Source organism: Panthera onca, chromosome C2, assembly GCF_046562875.1.
Source record: "Panthera onca isolate mPanOnc1 chromosome C2, mPanOnc1 haplotype 2, whole genome shotgun sequence".
In the NCBI taxonomy this organism is placed as follows: domain Eukaryota; kingdom Metazoa; phylum Chordata; class Mammalia; order Carnivora; family Felidae; genus Panthera; species Panthera onca.
Window position 1 is genome coordinate 15995385 of NC_138347.1, and position 17951 is coordinate 16013335.

At 36.4% G+C, this 17951-nt stretch overlaps 1 protein-coding gene across 2 annotated transcripts in view; it reads left to right on the forward strand.

Annotated features, from left to right (window-relative positions):
• Window positions 1-13351, forward strand: part of LTN1 (listerin E3 ubiquitin protein ligase 1) — a 61531-nt gene extending 48180 nt beyond the window's left edge. Inside the window, exons 22-30 of one of the 2 annotated variants that reach the window (XM_060640339.3) lie at window positions 311-524; window positions 1383-1620; window positions 1956-2030; window positions 4359-4545; window positions 7640-7811; window positions 8886-9106; window positions 10477-10671; window positions 11358-11525; window positions 12014-13351. In XM_060640339.3, coding sequence (XP_060496322.3) covers window positions 311-524; window positions 1383-1620; window positions 1956-2030; window positions 4359-4545; window positions 7640-7811; window positions 8886-9106; window positions 10477-10671; window positions 11358-11525; window positions 12014-12076 — 1533 coding nt within the window. In that variant the 3' untranslated portion in view covers window positions 12077-13351. Of the gene's footprint in view, window positions 1-310; window positions 525-1382; window positions 1621-1955; window positions 2031-4358; window positions 4546-7639; window positions 7812-8885; window positions 9107-10476; window positions 10672-11357; window positions 11526-12013 lie in introns of those variants that run through there. The other variant, XM_060640340.3, reaches the window with a different exon arrangement.
• The last annotated feature ends 4600 nt before the right edge of the window (window positions 13352-17951 follow it).

Sequence of the window (17951 nt, forward strand, 5' to 3'; positions counted from 1 at the left end):
GCCCAATTAGTTAGGCTCCTGAGATTATAAATGTTTTTAATATATTTTACTTGGTAAATGGTAATTGATATTTTCTTTCATAGTTTTAGAAATAAAAAAAGAGTATTTCAGAATAAATTGATTGATTCTAATTCTTAGTATTTAATTAAAAAAAAACTATTTTGATGTAAAATGTGTGTCTCCAGAGACTCTACACTTCAGCTGCTTTTTACTTTAAAGTTTAGAGAAATGAAAGAGCCTTTTCTTTGTTGCCTTGATGTGTGGTGTTCTGGCAGACGCCTGCTTACCTATTATATTTTTGTTTCTTCAGACAACAAGGGAGAATCACACACTGTATTCTGTTCCACTTGTACAACTGTTTGCCTGTGTCAGCTGTGATTTGGCCTGTGAGCTCAGTGCTTTTTTTGATTCCACAACTCTGGACACCATTGGCAATCTCCCCGTGAATCTAATCAGTGAATGGAAAGAATTTTTTTCCCAAGGCATCCACAATTTGCTTTTACCTCTTTTGGTGACTGTTACAGGCAAGTGGAAGGGGAATCATAGTGAGATTCATTGCAAATGACTGGTTGAAAATTTCAAAACAAATACTTTGGATGTTTAACTCAAACAGTACAGAATAGTTAAGAAAAGAGCCTGAGAAAAAGCTTGGCATCTAGAAGCATCACATATGCTTCTGCTTTACAGTCAAGAATTGAAAAATAACAAATTATCCAAAGTCTATTGCATTAAAATAATAGTAATTTGGATAACATGAATAGATTATTTATAACTCAAACTTCTCTTTTTTTTAATTGTTTTAAGTTTACTTATTTAGCACAAGTGGGCTAGGGGCAGAAAGAGAGGGAGAGAGAGAATCCCAAGCAGGCTCTGCATTGTCAGTGCAGAACCCCATGTCGGGCTTGAACTCACTAACCATGAGATCATAACCTGACCCGAAATCAAGAGTTGGGACATTTAACTGACTGAGCCACTTGGGAGCCCCAAACTTCTCTTTTTTAATAGAAGTTATTAAACAGTTATGATCACCTGTTAAAATGACAGTTTCTAGCTAGGACAGTACTAATGTTTGTCAATTTTTAACTTCATTTTCTTAAATGACATTTGGGGGAGCCTGGGTGGCTTAGTCAGTTGAGAGTCTGACTTCAGCTCAGGTTATGAACTCGTGGTTCATGGGTTCAAGCCCTGCACTGGGCTTTGTGCTGTCAGCATAGAGTCCACTTTGGATCCTCCGTCCCCATATCTCTCTGCCCCTTTCCCACTTACACTCTCCCAAAAATAAACATTTTTTAAATAATGACATCTGACATTCTGTGAATCAGTCAAGCTGTATTACTTACTTTGTGTTGGGATGTGCATATTTCTTTCCTTTTTGTCATCAGGAGAAAGCAAAGATACATCTGAAACATCCTTCCAGAATGCAGTGCTGAAGCCCATGTGTGAAACATTAACATATATCCCAAAGGACCAGCTATTGAGTCAAAAACTCCCTTCAAAATTGGTTGCTGGCCAAAAAACAAACTTACCAGAATATCTTCAGACTTTGCTAAATACTTTGGCCCCATTACTCCTCTACAGAGCTCGGCCTGTGCAAATTGCTGTTTACCATATGCTATACAAGTAAGAATTCTTCCAATTGAATTATTGTGGTGGTGGTATAAAAAATAGAATATATTAGTTCTCTTAGTCATTAAAAAGTCAAAGTAAAAAACCAAAAACAAAACACAAAACTTGATCATGCATTTTAATAACAGGGATGCCAAAGTTTTGATCATGTAGGTCACTATTCTCCATACACAGTTTTCCATTTAGATAGTCCTGGCCATTGTTGGTTATTTCAGAAAACAACCATTTAAAAATATCCTCATTACAAAGTAAGTATTGGTCTTTCTGCTCTTGAGCATGATTTAACAATGAACAATTTAATATAATATGAAATATATTCTGACCCGCAGATTGATGCCTGAATTACCACAATATGATCAGGACAATCTGAAGTCATACGGAGATGAAGAAGAAGAACCAGCCTTGTAAGTTTTTTAAATAATTTTTTTAATTCATGTATTCTACCTCCTAACTTTAGAAGATTGATAAATGCAAAAGCTCGAAATTTAGAGTATATATTCAATATATCTTTTAAAGTTCTCTGTAAGATATAAATGAAATCTAGAATTCAGCCAGAAAGATAGTTTCTCTCCTTAATTGTTCCTAAGTTATATTTTCAATTTGCTACATTTTAGCAAAACTTTCTTTGACCACATGATAGGTGTGGAAACTGTATCAATTCCAATATCTATTGAGCACCCACTTTACACAGAGTAGTAATTAAATGCTAACGGGAGACTATGGTGCTGAGTAATCCTTCTTGTCCTTAAGAAGCTTATAATCTGTTATAGACAGTATTCCTCTATGGTAGTAGCCAGTGTGTGGCAGGTGGTATGGAAGAGGATAGGCAGCAGGCTGTCAGAGAGACAGCTGCTGTGCACCAGCAGGGAAGACTTTTTCTGGAGGAGGAGACATTGATGCTGGATCTTTAAAGTTAGGTAGCACTTCAGCAGGGCGGGGAAGGCCATGTAAGTTAAGGGAATACCACGTGCAAAGGCATAAAGGCATGAATATTCAGGATATGTTTGGGGGTGTTGAGTAGTTGCCACTCAACACATTTTTTATTGTCCTCCACTGGAGTAGAAGCTCTGTGAAGTCAGGAATTTTGTCTCTTGTTCCCGACTGTATTCATAGCACCCAGAATCATTCCTGGCCTAAAGCAGACCCATAAATACCGATTATTTGCTGAATAAAAGGATAAGTGAGTGAATATGTGGAGTAGTCAGGGAAGGTATAGTGGAAAATAAAGCTGGAAGGGTACTTAAGATAATAAAAGGGACTTACAAATTACATTTTCTGGGGTTGGGGGCATATTTGGTAGAAGATGGGAACAGTACCAGCTGATTCTGGCTATAGTATGAATCAAATTATACAAAGAAGCAAGCAGACGTGGAGACCATCCTAGAAACAGTAACAGTACATGGAGGGCAGTGTGGAAAGTGGAGAGGTATCTGAGTTGGTATTTGTCAAATCTAGTCACTGTCGGTGTGGAATAGAGAAGGGTTGGTACATGGGATGGTGGTGTTGAAGGTAAAAACCTAAGGGCAGAAGCTTGAAGAAGACCTGTGTTTATGGGCTGGGAAAAGGAGGCCACAAGGAAAGAAACATTACAGAGGTGAGAGAGAACTGAACTACAGTGTCAGAATTTGAGAGGATATACATAACTCTTTCACTTTTTGAGAATCTCCTAAGTTTATCCGAAAGTGTTAAAGAGTGCACTAGTTTAGGAAAGAAGAAAATTAACTTACATTGTCATGAGTTAATTTGAATATTGAATTTACTTTCCTGAAAAGACATACACCGTCTTATGCTTTTATGCCTTTCTAGGGACCTGGTAGGAGTTGGTATCCCTCATCATTCCCCTTCCTATAGCTGATGGACTTGAGACCAATCATTTAGCCTTTGTGGCTGTGTGAATTTTTTTTCCCCATCCATAAAACAGAAGGTTGAAATATATCTTTTCTAAAAGGGTCTTTCTTTTAAATGCTAACTTCTAGAGCCTATATTTTATAGCATATTTCATATATTTTTAAAATATACAAATATGAAAAATATTTTACATGTTTATAAATACAAAACTTATGTTTTATGTTTACATTTTATGTATTTGAGGGGTGTCTGGATGGCTCAGTTGGTTAAGTGTCTGACTTTTGATTTTGGCTCAAGTCATAATCTCTGGAGTCCTGCTTTGGGCTTTTTGCTGACAGCGCAGAACCTGCTTGGGATTCTCTCTCTCCCTCTCTCTCTCTGCCCCTCCCTTGTCCGTGGTCTCTCTCTCTCTCAAAAATAATAAAGAAACTTTAAAATATATATATATACATCCTATGTATTTGTTAAATAAATATGAAAAAGTATATATTTATGTATTTTATATACATTCATACATTTTATGTCTCCCAGATTCTGTAATTGCCATTATGCAAAATTAGAAGTTAAAACTGAATTATAAGGGGGACTTAAAAAATTTTTTTTTTAAGTTTGTTTATTTTGAGAGAGAGAGTGTGAGTAAGCATGAGCAAAGGAGGGGCAGAAAGAGAGAGGGAGAGAGAATCCCAAGCAGGCTCCATGCTGTCAGTGCAGAGCCGGATGTGGGGCTTGAACTCGTGAACTGTGAGATCATGACCTAAGCCGAAATCAAGAGTTGGAAGCTTAACTGAGTCACCCAGGAACCCAAAAATGGTTTGTGGGAAATCATCAGTTTTTTAAAAGACAAGTTATGGAGGAAATTGTGGTGTTTGACCATTGATTCTTAGGTCACCACCAGCAGCGCTGATGTCTCTTCTTAGCACTCAAGAGGACTTACTAGAAAATGTTTTGGGGTGTATTCCTGTTGGACAGATAGTTACTATTAAGCCACTGAGTGAAGACTTCTGCTATGTTCTGGGATATCTCCTCACTTGGAAATTAATACTTACTTTCTTCAAAGCTGCTTCATCTCAGGTAAATAAAGATACAATAACTTTTGACAGTTCTGTCTTCTATGTGTTTCTTTGTTACTGTCCTAAACCCTTTGTTTCCCCTCCTTTTGAAAAACAGGGGGAAATGCCTCACATTTTAATCGAATCTTATCTGGCTAACTTCAGATATTCTGCTAAATTTATTTCTGTCCCTTACTTCCTGATCTCCCCTCCAACTCCCCCCCCCCCCCCCCCACCGCCAACACACACAGTTTTTGCAAAAGTAATTAATCTCTGGAATGTGCTTGAATCAGTTTTTTTCTAACTGAATGTAGCCACCAAGTCCTTTTATTGCAGGGAACAAGAGTTATATAATTTAATTTTGTATTGCCATGGTAATAATTTCAAAAGAATTCTATCTTGCTGGTTTTTTCTTTGGTTAGCTTCTGACTCTTGTGGAGGTTCTAGTCAAAACATCATTGGGAATATACCTTATTTGAAAATCAGTGTTTAGAGAAAGATCTGTGAAATGTTACCTGTGTAATTCAAACTATTATTTCTCATTGGTGAAAATATCTGAGAACTCTTTTGCCCAAATTTTAGCAGCCACTAGATGTCTCTCTTGTCTCATGTTTAGGAAGTAAGACCTCATTGTCTAGGAGGGAAGCTGGAAAAATCTACTACAGTTTTGTGTGTGTGTGTGTGTGTGTGTGTGTGTGTTTTTCCTTTTCACTCTTTAGGCAGTTCCCCATTTTAAAAGTTTTAATCAAATACTGATTGAGTCAGTTTAATAAACTTAGGACTTTTTAAATATAAACAGTGGCTTTTTGACAGTACGAATAACCGACAGTTTATTACCTCATATTTAAGATGTGACTAAATATGGCATTCTTTTCAAATGTGATTTTTTTCAGATTTCTTAAGTTATAATTTATGTTGTTGCTGATCGCTCAGATCCTGATACAAATACATAAACAAATGCATCTTTTTATTTTTATATCTAAGGGGAAAGTCAAATCAGAGAAGCAACAGTGATCTAGATATTTAAATTGTTTTATTTTTCTGGGGTGCCTGGTGGCTCAGTAGGTTAAGCATCTGACTCTAGGTTTCAGCTCAGGTCATGATCTCGTGGTTCATGGGATCGAGCCCCATGTCCGGCTCTGCACTGACAGTGTGGAGCCTGCTTGGGATTCTCTCTCTCCCCTTCTCTCTGCCCTTCCTGCATGTTCTCTCTCTCTCTCAAAATAAATAAATAAACTTTAAAAAAGTAGTTTTATTTTTCTTCAAGCCTGCCACTTAATGTTTGTGACTTGAGATCGTTTTATTTGCTGGTGATACAGTTCAAGAACTCCTTGTTGGGCTTTTACGTTTGTTTCTTAAAATACTGTTGATCTCTAAAAAGTTGGAGGAAAGTGAGGCTTCCACGTGTAGGAATTTTGTTCTTATTGTCTTACATTCATAAATTTAGAAAATGGCCATGCACAGGTGCCTGGGTGACTCAGTTGGTTAAGCGTCTAACTCTTGATCTCAGCTCAGGTGATGATCTCACAGTTCATGGGATCGAACCCATGGGATTCATTGGGATTCTCTCTTTCTCCCTCTCTGTCTGCCCCTCCTCTACTTGAGCGCGCGCACTCTCTCTCTCTCTCTCTCAAAATAAATAGTAAACTTAAAAAAAAAAAAAAAAGAACTAGGCATCACTTTTTTCATTAAACCATTGACCTACATGTTTAGGGAAAGCTCTACAAAGAATTGTAGAGCAGCACGTACTGAGCCTGGAGCTTGAATTGAGCTGTAGATACTAAACCAGAATAACTGATGTTAATAGCACTAATTAGATAAGTTCTAAAACAAGCTGAGGATTTTTTTTTAAAAAAACTTATCAGTCCTAAGTCTGGTTTTTTAAAAAAATTTTTCTTACAAACAAAACTCCCAGTGAACCAGATTGAACTGGAACAAAGCTATGCGCATATGTGTGTTTCATGGCTTTACTGAGATGTATTTCACATACTATCAAATTCACTTACTTAAAGTGTACAGTTTGGTATTTCTGCTATATTCACAGAATTGCGTAAATATCACCACCATCTAATCTTGGAACTTGTCAGCACCTGAATTAAGGAACCTTTACCCATTTGCAAACTATGCTATTTCCTCTCAAGCCCTCCAGCCAGCCCCTGGCTGCCACCAATCTATGTTGTATCTCTGTGGATTTGCCTATTGTGAACATTTCACATATGTGGTCTTTCATTGTGTCTGACTTATTTCACTTAGCATGATGTTTGCAAATTCATGCATGCTATGTATGGCATGTATCAGCATTACGTTCCTTTTTTCAGTGTTTATGAGAGAGAGAGAGAGAGAGAGAGAGAGAGCGAGCGAGCACCAGTGGGGGAGGGGCAGAGAGAGGGAGATAGAGGATCCAAAGCAGGCTCTGTACTGCCAGCAGAGAGCCTGATAGGGGGCTCAAACTCACGGACGGTGAGATCATGACCTGAGACCAAGACGCTTAACTGACTGAGCCACCCCGGTGCCCCAGTATCACATTCCCTTTTATGACCGAATAGTATTCCATTGTATCAGTATACCACATTTTGTTTATTCATTTATCCACTGATGGACATTTAGATTGTTTACACTTTTTGGTTATGGTGAATAAAGCTGGTGGAGTGTTTGATATGGTGTGAGGTCAGTCATAAAAATGAGATTAGTTTTAAGCAGGATTTTGAAAGATAAAGGCCTATGGTGCAGAAGGGGTGTGTGGAAGACTTGGGAGGGAGAGGGAGAAAATCCCCTGGGGAGTGGGGAGTAGATTTTGAGAGACTCCAAGTAGAGGTGAACTTGCTAACAGGGAGATAGTTTGAGAAAGATGTTGGAAGCATATGTCTAATAATGAGGGGATAGTGAAAACTTCTGCTTGTTTGTGAAGAAAGAAAGGGAGCAGTGCCATCAAATGACATGTTTGGAAAGTACGAATGTGGCACATACTTTGTAGGACTCCTCTGTGTAATTCTAAGTGTTCAAATTAATGCCTTTTTCATTGTGTTGTACAATCTATTCTATTTTGGTTTGTTCTTCTCTACTGCTTCTCTTGGTTTAATTGGGTTTACTAACAAAAATTCTTTACTCCCCACCAGCTTCGGGCACTGTATTCAATGTACCTTCGAAAAACAAAAAGTTTGAATAAATTGCTCTATCACCTGTTCAGGCTGATGCCAGAAAATCCGACTTATGCAGAGACAGCTATTGAGCTCTCTAATAAGGAGCCTAAAACATTCTTTACGGAAGAGCTCCAGTTGAGTATTAGAGGTAAGACGTGTGTTTGTGTTTTTTTCGTGGAGACTACGTCCATATTGAGTTGTATTTATTATGCTTTATTCTTGCAAATTTGGAGAATAACCCCAAATGTGAGTTGTGGCCACAAGAATGTTGAAAGACACGATTTTCCATATTCATTTAAATAGGACATACACTTAGATCTTGTGGGTAAGGGTAAGAATTTACATTTTTGAAGCCTAGTTTGTTGAGACAGTTATCTTTTATTCTGTAGGCCAATATTCTGTAAGCAACTATATGATAATGTTTTATAAAATAATAATATATACTTATAAATGAGTAGTCTTATAGACTTATAGTCTTAGATAAGTCTTATAGTCTTAAATAAGTCTGTGGTCTTATAAGTCTTTATGAGTAAGTAGTCTATATTTATAAGCATAATATATACTTATATATAAGTAGCCTTCAGTTGGGAAAACAAAGATGAATGAAATGTATTTCTTTCACTCCATGAGCTCAGATTTTAGCTGAGGGGATAGATATACATGCATCTAGTTGTACTATAGTGTTTTAAGTGGTTTCCTTGCAATCGGAATTTTTTAAATGCCTTGGAGATCTGAGGAGGGTACTATGTCTTACGAGTATTGAAATGGATATTCTAGGATTTTTGTATAACACATCAGTGAGCTCTGGGGAAAGTGTAGGGGCCAAACTCCTTTTCATAATTTATAAGAAAGACAGTCTTTAAACTTTTCCTCCTTTTTATTTAATTTTTTTCCACCCCTGGGGGCAGGGGGTGGGGGTCCTCTTTTTTTAAATATGAATGTTCCTCTTCTTTTGTGATCTGTCATGTGGAATACAGAATGCTATTTCTAGGCAGCGTTTTCGTTGTCAGTTGGAATCTTCCTTCTTTTTGCTTATTTTTTGCCATTCTAATGGTTCACTTTGAACGTATGAGAGAAAGCTAATGCTCCAGAGTTCTGGTTTCTTTGGTATGTTTATTTTATGAGCTCTGGCTCTAGCGTTAAGGAATTAAAAATGATGTTCTAGTCTGTTATTCTATGTAAGAAATACCTGTTACTAACTAAGACTTTGTTTTTTCCTCAGAAACAGCAACTCTTCCATACCATATCCCACACTTGGCTTGTTCAGTCTATCATATGACATTAAAAGACTTACCTGCCATGGTTAGGCTGTGGTGGAATAGTAGTGAGAAGCGTGTTTTCAATATTGTAGATAGATTTACAAGCAAGTATGTCAGCAGTGTTCTTTCTTTTCAAGAAATTTCTTCTGTACAAACAAGTACACAACTATTTAATGGCATGACGGTTAGTATTATCTTGAATTTTTTTCCAGGAAAGCTGTCTGAATATTGATTATGTCTGCCATTTGTAGTGTATATCATCACAATATTAACCAGTGGTTCAGAATTATACAAATTGTCTACTTTGTTTTCTGATTCTTAGGTGTCAAATCTCATTGTCATTGTCAAAAACAGTGTTATGATTTCATATACCCCCATCAAAGTTTTTGAACATTCGTTGGTTCATTCAAAATATATATTGGAAAACCATCCAGGCACTGTGTGTCCATCACTTGGGAAATGAATGGTTTAGTAGGGCCAGATCCTTATTGTGTAATCACATATAATCTGATAAAGGGGAAAGCGTGATCCTGATAATCTTTTTTGCACTGGAAACTAAAATGTGGCTCATTAAGAGGAAGAGTGCTCTGCGATCAGAGTGGGAGAGGTTCATCTGGCTGAAGAGATTGGATGCAACTTTATGGAGAAAGATTACTTTGAAGTGGGCAAGACAATGAGGGGAAAGGGATTGAATATAGAAGAAGCAACATTGCAAAAGCAAAAAGTTTGGAGATGAGAATGTAATTTCTGTGACTGCATAAGAAATGACGAGTAAGCCGGTATTCATACGCGGTAGGATTCCTGAAAGTAAATAGAGAACCAGCTGCTTCCATGATGAATTAGGCCATATTGGGAAAGGCCTCAAATAATAGTCTAAAATAATTTGGTCCTATTTAGCCACTGAAAACTTTCCTTTGAGGCAAGTGACGCTGTCAGAGTTCTAATCTGTGAAATTGCTCTGACTGCAACGTATAGTACTGGCTGTTGGCATGGAGCTTGGCTTCAAATGCATAGCCAGGAGATACCACTGGTGTAGACATCACGAGTAACAAGGAGGGCCTGAGTGAGGTAGTATCAATGGGACTGTTCCATAAAAGGAGAGGAATGTTAGAAAATTTGTGGTGATTTTTTGAACTTGTAGCTGGTTAGTAGGTGGAAATAGTCCAACAGTTGATGGTTGGCTTTAAAGCTCAAGAGAATGTGATGGCAGAGAAAGACTTGGGAGACTTCGAAATAGAAGTGATATTTGATACCCTGTGTGGAAGAAAAGGAATAATTAAAAACTCATTCTGTCATTGGTCTGTTCACAAACTTATGTGATAAGCCAAATATTCTAAAACATACATTTTTATGAGCAGAATTTCCTTTGAAACTGACTTTGAATTTCATGAAAATCACTTTAAAATATAAACCTATTTACTAAATACCTCTTGTCTAATAAACCAACGTGCTTACCTGTGTTGTCTTTGAATGAAGACTGACTATCCTATCAAGATGTTTTTTTGAACAAAAGAAAGAAATTCGCAAGAAAGTATTACCTTTCCCATGTTGCAGGTTAAAGCTCGGGCTACTACTCGAGAAGTGATGGCTACTTACGCTATTGAGGACATAGTTATTGAGCTTATTATACAGCTGCCTTCAAATTATCCACTGGGCTCAATAACCGTGGAGAGTGGGAAGAGAGTGGGAGTGGCTGTTCAGCAGTGGCGGAACTGGATGCTGCAGTTGAGCACTTACCTCACCCATCAAGTAAGTGTCTGTGTCCACATTGACCTCCCAGATAGAGCACTGCTGACCTGCTCTTTGAAAGGGCAAACTTGAAATACATCCCTTCTGCTTGAGGCTGAAACCGATACACTGTATTTCCTTGGATCAGCACACATATATGCCTAAATGACTTGAACCTGCCAAGCTGTTTTAATTTTTAAGGTTCTACAATCTCTTTCCTGGTGTTTGAGAGGGATTGACTCTACTCCATTGGCATTGTGGATGACCTGGAACAATATGTAGTGTTACGGAAGTTGTTTGAGAGGGAATCTTGTAAGATACCAGACTGATGAATGTCTTTGGAGCTACTTTTAGTCTAAGATTTCACCTGTCCTTCTGTGATTAGGGAAATCCCACTACTCAAAGATCTTTGACTTTTAAAACAAATTATAGTTGTTTACACATTGATACTATAAAGCTTGATGTGTTGGTGCAGAAGCCTTTCTTTCAAGTCTGTCTTTAGTGAAGAGAAATTATATCTGGTTCCTGAAACTTGGGAGGTCATTTTAAAAACCAGCATTCAGAAAACAGGAGGTGTGAAGATAGCCAAGCAGATTCTCTCCTCTCCAAATTAAAATTTAATTTTAAAATTTATGAAATTGAATAAAAATAACTTTGGTGCACTTCAGGGCATGTTTACTCTATTTTTCTTTTCTTGTTGTTAACAGAATGGAAGCATTATGGAAGGCCTAGCATTATGGAAAAATAATGTAGACAAACGTTTTGAGGGTGTTGAAGATTGCATGATCTGTTTCTCAGTCATTCATGGTTTCAACTATTCTCTTCCCAAAAAAGCCTGTAGAACATGCAAGAAGAAGTTCCATTCAGCCTGCTTGGTAAGTCCAAAGAGAAATTAGCTTATTTATATTTTTTGTATATTTTATATGTGTGATATCTAATTTTGGAAAAGAAAACAATGTTAAACTCTTAAATGTAGTTAATATTAAAATGATTTTTCAAAATCTGCAAAAGATAATTAGTAGTTCACTGAGACCAGTAGCATAAATGAGACTGAAAAAATTGGAAGCAGGGGCCAGCTGGCATCAGAGCTCTTTGCTCTCTTTAATCATCAGCCGTGTACAGTTGCTTCATAAGGAGGTCTTGTCTTCCTCACATGTCTCCGTGGCTGTGTGTAGGTAGAAAGCATCATACTATAGCCTTTGGAAGTAATACTGAGTTGTGTTGATCTTGGAGATGAACGGAGGAAGCTAAAATTTTGGTATTCTCCCTTTTCCACTTTATCATTGTTAAGCTTACTTTAGATGTATATGTAATACAACAGCTTTAAAAGTTCTTTTGACATTCAAAACCTTTTCTTTTTCAGTACAAATGGTTTACGTCTAGCAACAAATCCACTTGTCCACTCTGTCGTGAGACCTTTTTCTGAAAATTTTTTTCCATTGGAAGTGATCCCTGAAGTAAATCAAGCAGAGTGTGGCTTTGGATCCACCTTGAAGTATTGATGTGAGGAGGCCAGTGAATGTTCCTTTTAAATGAGATCTTCTCTGGAAAATTATTTTGGTTAATGTAATGATCCTAAATCAGGTTTACTTACCTTTAGATTGCTTTGTAAATGTTTGGAAACCTTTTCTTTTACATAAGAATATTACATATTTGAGAGAAAATATTTATATTAATAGTTTAATCTTTTTGTATATTTAAAAATAAATACGGAAAAACCCTAAATTACAGAATTGGAATTTGTGAAAGCACTGTACAACTATATTAAACTAAAAAACACAGTTTGTTCATCTATATTCTAAAAGTCCAACTGACGCAAATGAATGGAGAAGGTTGATTTCTATCTACAGATATTTTAAGACTTATTTATTAGTTATGACAAAATTAATTAGTATTCGGATATTTGTAGATTATTTTAATGATAAAATGAGGCTAAGCTATTAATATAGCTTATTATAAGCTATTTGAAGCATGCTTTGAAATCCTATAGCAAAGAGTGTAAACCGAACTTTAAGTAAGGTGTCTCCACTTATCAAGGGTTATGAAATTCAGAAAATTAAATTCGTGGCACTGACCTTTTGCTGTGGAAGAATTTCCATGTATTAATGAAATTTGAATTGCAGATCTGTCAGTGACTTTATTATTACTCAGTTTGAGTGAGTCTCCAGAGGATATGAATTTGAGAGAAGCAAAAATTAGATTATTTCATTCAGGAAGCAGAGTGGTAGTTATCCCTCTATTGAGAGGGAAGAAATAAGTATTTCTGAAATTTAACATTGGTGGAAAAAACAAAAAATTATAAAATGTTGCAGGAGGCTTTCAATTTTGTAAGCAAACTTTGCTGTTCTTACTGGCCAAGATGACACTAAATTAGAGATTTGGGGGAGCTTATTTTTTCCAGCCTTTAGAAGTACAAGTTAATAATTTTAGTACTAAGTAAAATTCAGTTTAATGGGCTGAAATGAAGTAGGTGGAAACCTGCCTTTTGCCACAGCACTGTTACCCTTAAAAAATTGTGCCCAAGATATAAACATGTGGAAGTTTGGAACTTGGAATCATTTTTTTGCAGTCTTCCATTACACGGGAAATATTAGCATATCTAGTAGCAAGTTTCCTTGAAAGATCAGCTGATCATCTCTGTTGCAAATGTTTAATTGGCAAAAAGCAAGTCATGTTAAATAAAATCACTGCTTACCATCAACTGGGTAAAATGGTTATTATTGAACTAGAATGAGTGTGGTCAGAGTATTATAGTCGAGAGTGAAGTATTATGCATGAGTTATGGACCCTCTTGAGTTGAATTTGTAGATGCAGTATCCTACCCAGTTTTATCTGTCTCTTGGATTTTTCTCTGTAGTGTTTATTATCTTATAGCCTTGAGACTCAAGGAGTCAGTAAGTGAAGAACAGATAGCAAAATTGTACTACCTCTACTTAACCCCTTTCTTAAAAAATTCTTTTACGTCTCTCTCTGACATAGTAATCCCAAAGGATTGTGTTACTCCTCTGTGAAAGTTACACACTTTTCCTTTAAAAATGGTTTTATAATAAGACCTTGTTTATAACTTTTCCAGTATTGGTACTTCTTGGCTTCTGATCCAAACCTCAAGAAGAACACAAAAGGGAATAATGGAGCATTGTTTTTCCACATTTGTATTTAGGGCATCAGGCTCTTGGTGAAACACTATAATAAAGTGGAATACCTATTCTTCATACTTAGGACTCTTAGTCTTTGAGACTTGTAAATATATGTAAAGCTTGTTACTGTTTATATACTACAGAAAAGGCTTTCAAAAATAAGACTGAAATACAAAATATGATTGATTAAAGTTTTGTTTATATAGCTTTAACAACTCTGCAGAGCATCCCTTAAAATTCTAGTATAAGGACGTTAAAAAATTGCATGAGATTCAAAGCCCATTAGCAAAATTATTAATTTAAAACCCTAATGTAAATTGCAAATTTTAGAATTTATTTTTAACTCTTATCACATGCTCTAATGTATGTACATAAGTTTCTGTGGCTTAAAGAATTAATGTTATTACTTGATAAGTTTTTGTGGTGTGAATGATTAATGTTATTATTTTATTGTTATACCATATGTGCCCATTAAGATTCTTTTTAATGATAAAATATTTCAAATATACAGAGTAATAATATAAATGCCCTTGTACTCTTCACAAACTATTTTGCCATATTTGCTTCTGATTTTTAAAGAAATAAAATATTCCTCTTTTGTACTCCTCCCCGATGCCATCTCCTCTTTCCCTCCCCAGAGCTAATCTGTTCTGAAGTTGGCGTGACCTTTCCTGTTTTAAGATTTTATACTTTACCATGTGTTTGCATCCATAAGTAATTATATAGCAGTTTTATTAATTTTTTTTTTTTTTGTGAGAGCCTGTTGTATGTAATCTTTTGTAAGCTTTTTCACTTAACTGTTGTATATTAGTTTACCTGCCAGTTCCCCCAACGATGGTCATTTTAATTACAACTTTTTGCTTTTTAGAACCGTGCTGCATGTGTACATTCTTGATAACATTTGCTCATGTGGATGTGCTGGGTATTCCAGACATACGTCCCTCAAATGTATTTTTAGGTAGTAGATATGTATACTCTTTGACTTTAGATATTCTCAGATTGTTCTCCAAAGTGGTACGCAAGTTTGCACTCCCAGTGACAGTTTAAGAGAATTCTGGTTTTCTTGTCTTATCACCACTACTTAGTCTTACCAGATTTTTAAAATTTTCTAGTCAGAGCTGTGAGATAGTAGCTTTTTGTTTTAATTTCTGTTTCCCTGGCTACCAGGAACCTTAGCTTCATTTCATATATTTACTGGTCATTTGTGAATTTATTATCTATATACCTGTTTTTCTCTATTCCATGGCTGCTTTTAGTATGTGGCTTCATTTTAATGTGGTCTGTCGTTAATTATATAGAATTTTGGAGTTAAATTTAGTCAGATTTATCATCCTTTTCCTTTATGATTGAGGCTTTTTTGTGTTACGTTTTAAAAATTTATTCCTCTCCTGAGTTAAAAGAAAATTCTATTTTGTTTCAAAAGATATAAATTTCAAAATATGCCTGATTCACCTGAAATTAAATTTTGCGATTGTTATAAGGCACAAATCCTATCCCATATTGATAACCAGTTCTCGTGGCATCCTTTATCAAATAGCATGCCTGTTCCCCATTAACTTTGTAGTGCCTCCTCTCTTATATTACCAAACCCTCTTTCATGTGTGAATTGGTTTCTGGGTTCTGTATTCTGTTCCATTGGCCTACTTACCTGTGTTAATTCTACACAGATTCTTTATTCTTGAAAAAATAGCTTTATAATTAATCTTGAAGAGTAGGTAAGAAGTCCTCTATTCTTGTTCTTTCAAGACTTTCCTTGGAGAGCCGTATTCTCTGCAGTCCAAGTACTCCCTTTCTCTTGCTTATTATTGTGGCTAGTGTGTCCTCACTGTAATAAGTTGATTTATGGAAGAATTTGACAAGTGCCCATCTTAAGTTTTATCTGTGTAACCAGGTGGCCCTTCTGGCTTTGCCGGATCTTATCCTTAAGGTCTTCCAACTCAATTATTCTCAGTTTGTTTGTTTCAAAATTTGAAGCAAAAATTTTGTGTGTTTGTGACAGAATGCTTGAACCTCTCCATGAATTTGTCTTTTTGTTTTATAAAAGTTCCTTGCAAAAAGACTTCGGGCTCAAAAAGACTTTGGGTGTTTAGCATGGAGGGCTGCTAATTCAATAGCTTTGATAATGTTTATTGTTGTTGTTGTTGTTTACTGTGGATTTCTTTTTTAAGGATAGCAACTTCTCTGAGGGGCACCGAAGCATCAAATAATGTGTGTAATTCGTATCCAGATTTTATTAGGGGCATCCGGGGAAATTAAGAAACCTCTGTATCTGTGGCATTCTAAATTGATATGTTATTTCAAATATATACTGGCTATTGATTTCCTCTTTTATTTTTAACAGTGTGATGTGTCCTATAAAAGACTTACAAAAAGAGACCTTATAAAAGACCACAGGTTTGTTCACTTGAGCCTGTTTGGCTTCTGGTAGGTTTCAGTATTCTAAAAGACCGTGGTGTATCGTATATCCAGGTGGTAGTCTTCCTTTTCATTCTTTAAAACCAAACCCATTAACAAGCAGTATTTGTAAGAATTTACTAGTGCAGTATTCAGAATGTCTTTTCTGGGCATTGACCCTTCTGGAACTGCAGAACCAGGATCATGGGTTCTCTTTTCATTTCTGGATTTGAGAAAGCCGAACCAGTAGATGGTAAAATGAGAAAGAGAAAGTGATAATATACTTTATGTGGTACCATCAGATTTAATTTGCATATTGATCTTCTACCATCCATCCTTGCTAAACTTATTTTCTCTAATAGGTTTGTGTGTATGTGTATGTGTGAATTTTATATGTAAGATCATGTCACTGGCAAATAGAGATAGTTTTACTTCTTTTCCAATCTGGATGCCTTTTCTTTCTTTTTCTTGCCTAATTGCCTTGGCTAGAACCTTCCAGTGTTGAAGTGTTGAGAGCAGATACCCTTGTCTGATTCTTGATCTTAAGGGGTAGGCTTTCAGCAAATTGTGATATGAGCTATGGTTGATAATCAGACTTAAAGGTGAACTTAGTACAAATGTGAAGATGTCTTCAACAACTTAGTCTAGGCTCCAGTTTCTCTGATGTAAGAAAATAAGCTATTGGATCCAAGGATAAGCTACTAAGAGACAATGGTATTTGTTTGTTTTTATGTATGCCATGCTGCTGAAGAACAAACAATTAGTTTCTCAACCTCAGTACTTTGGGCATTTTGAGGTGCATAATTCTTTGGGGGACTTCCCTGTGCATTGTAGGATGTTAAGCAGCATTCTTGGCCTCTGTCTACTAGATGCCAGTTCAGCATCTCAGCTGTAGCAACCAGAAATGTCCAGACATTGCCAGATGTGCCCTGGCTGGCAAAATGACCCCTAGTTGATTGCCTTAGAGCATGGACTGATCAAGCACTATCGAATAGAAATATAATGGGAGCCATATTTGTTATTTTATATATTTGTTATTTAAATGTTTATTTTTGAGAGCGAGAAAGGCATGTGTGCAAGTGTGGGAAGGGCGGCGGTGGGGGGGTGGGGGCAGAGGATCCAAAGTGGGCTCGTTGGGACAGCAGAGAGACCAGTGTGGGACTTGAACTCTTGAACTGTGAGATCATGACCTGAGCTGAAGTCGGATGCTTAACTGACTGAGCCACCCAGGCTCCCCTTTATATATGTTATTTTGAAGTTTGCTAGTAGCAGGGTACCTGGGTGGCTCAGCCGGTTGAGCATCCAACTTTGGCTCGAGTCATGATCTCGCGGTTCACGAGTTCAAGCCCACGTCTGGCTGTGAACTTGACAGCTCAGTGCCTGGAGCCTGCTTCGGATTCTGCGTCTCCCTTCCTCTCTCCCCCTTCCCCACTTGCGCTCTGTCTCTCTCTCTCTCAAAAATAAATAAAAATAATCTTAAAAATTAAAATAAAGTTAGCTAGTAGCTACATTAAAAAAATGTAAGAAGAAATAGGTGAAATTAATTTTTAATAGCACATTTTAACTCAGCATCCACAATACTATTTCAACATGTGATCCATATAAGAATTAGTTATTAAATTTTTGAGATCCGGTGTGTACTTTAAATTTACAGTACATTTCAGTTCAGATGTGAAATTTTCATCAGAAATAATTGATCTGTATTTAGATTTCAGAAAATTTACAGTTAAAGTAAATTCACATACCTTAGTTTTTCCAAATCTACTTAAA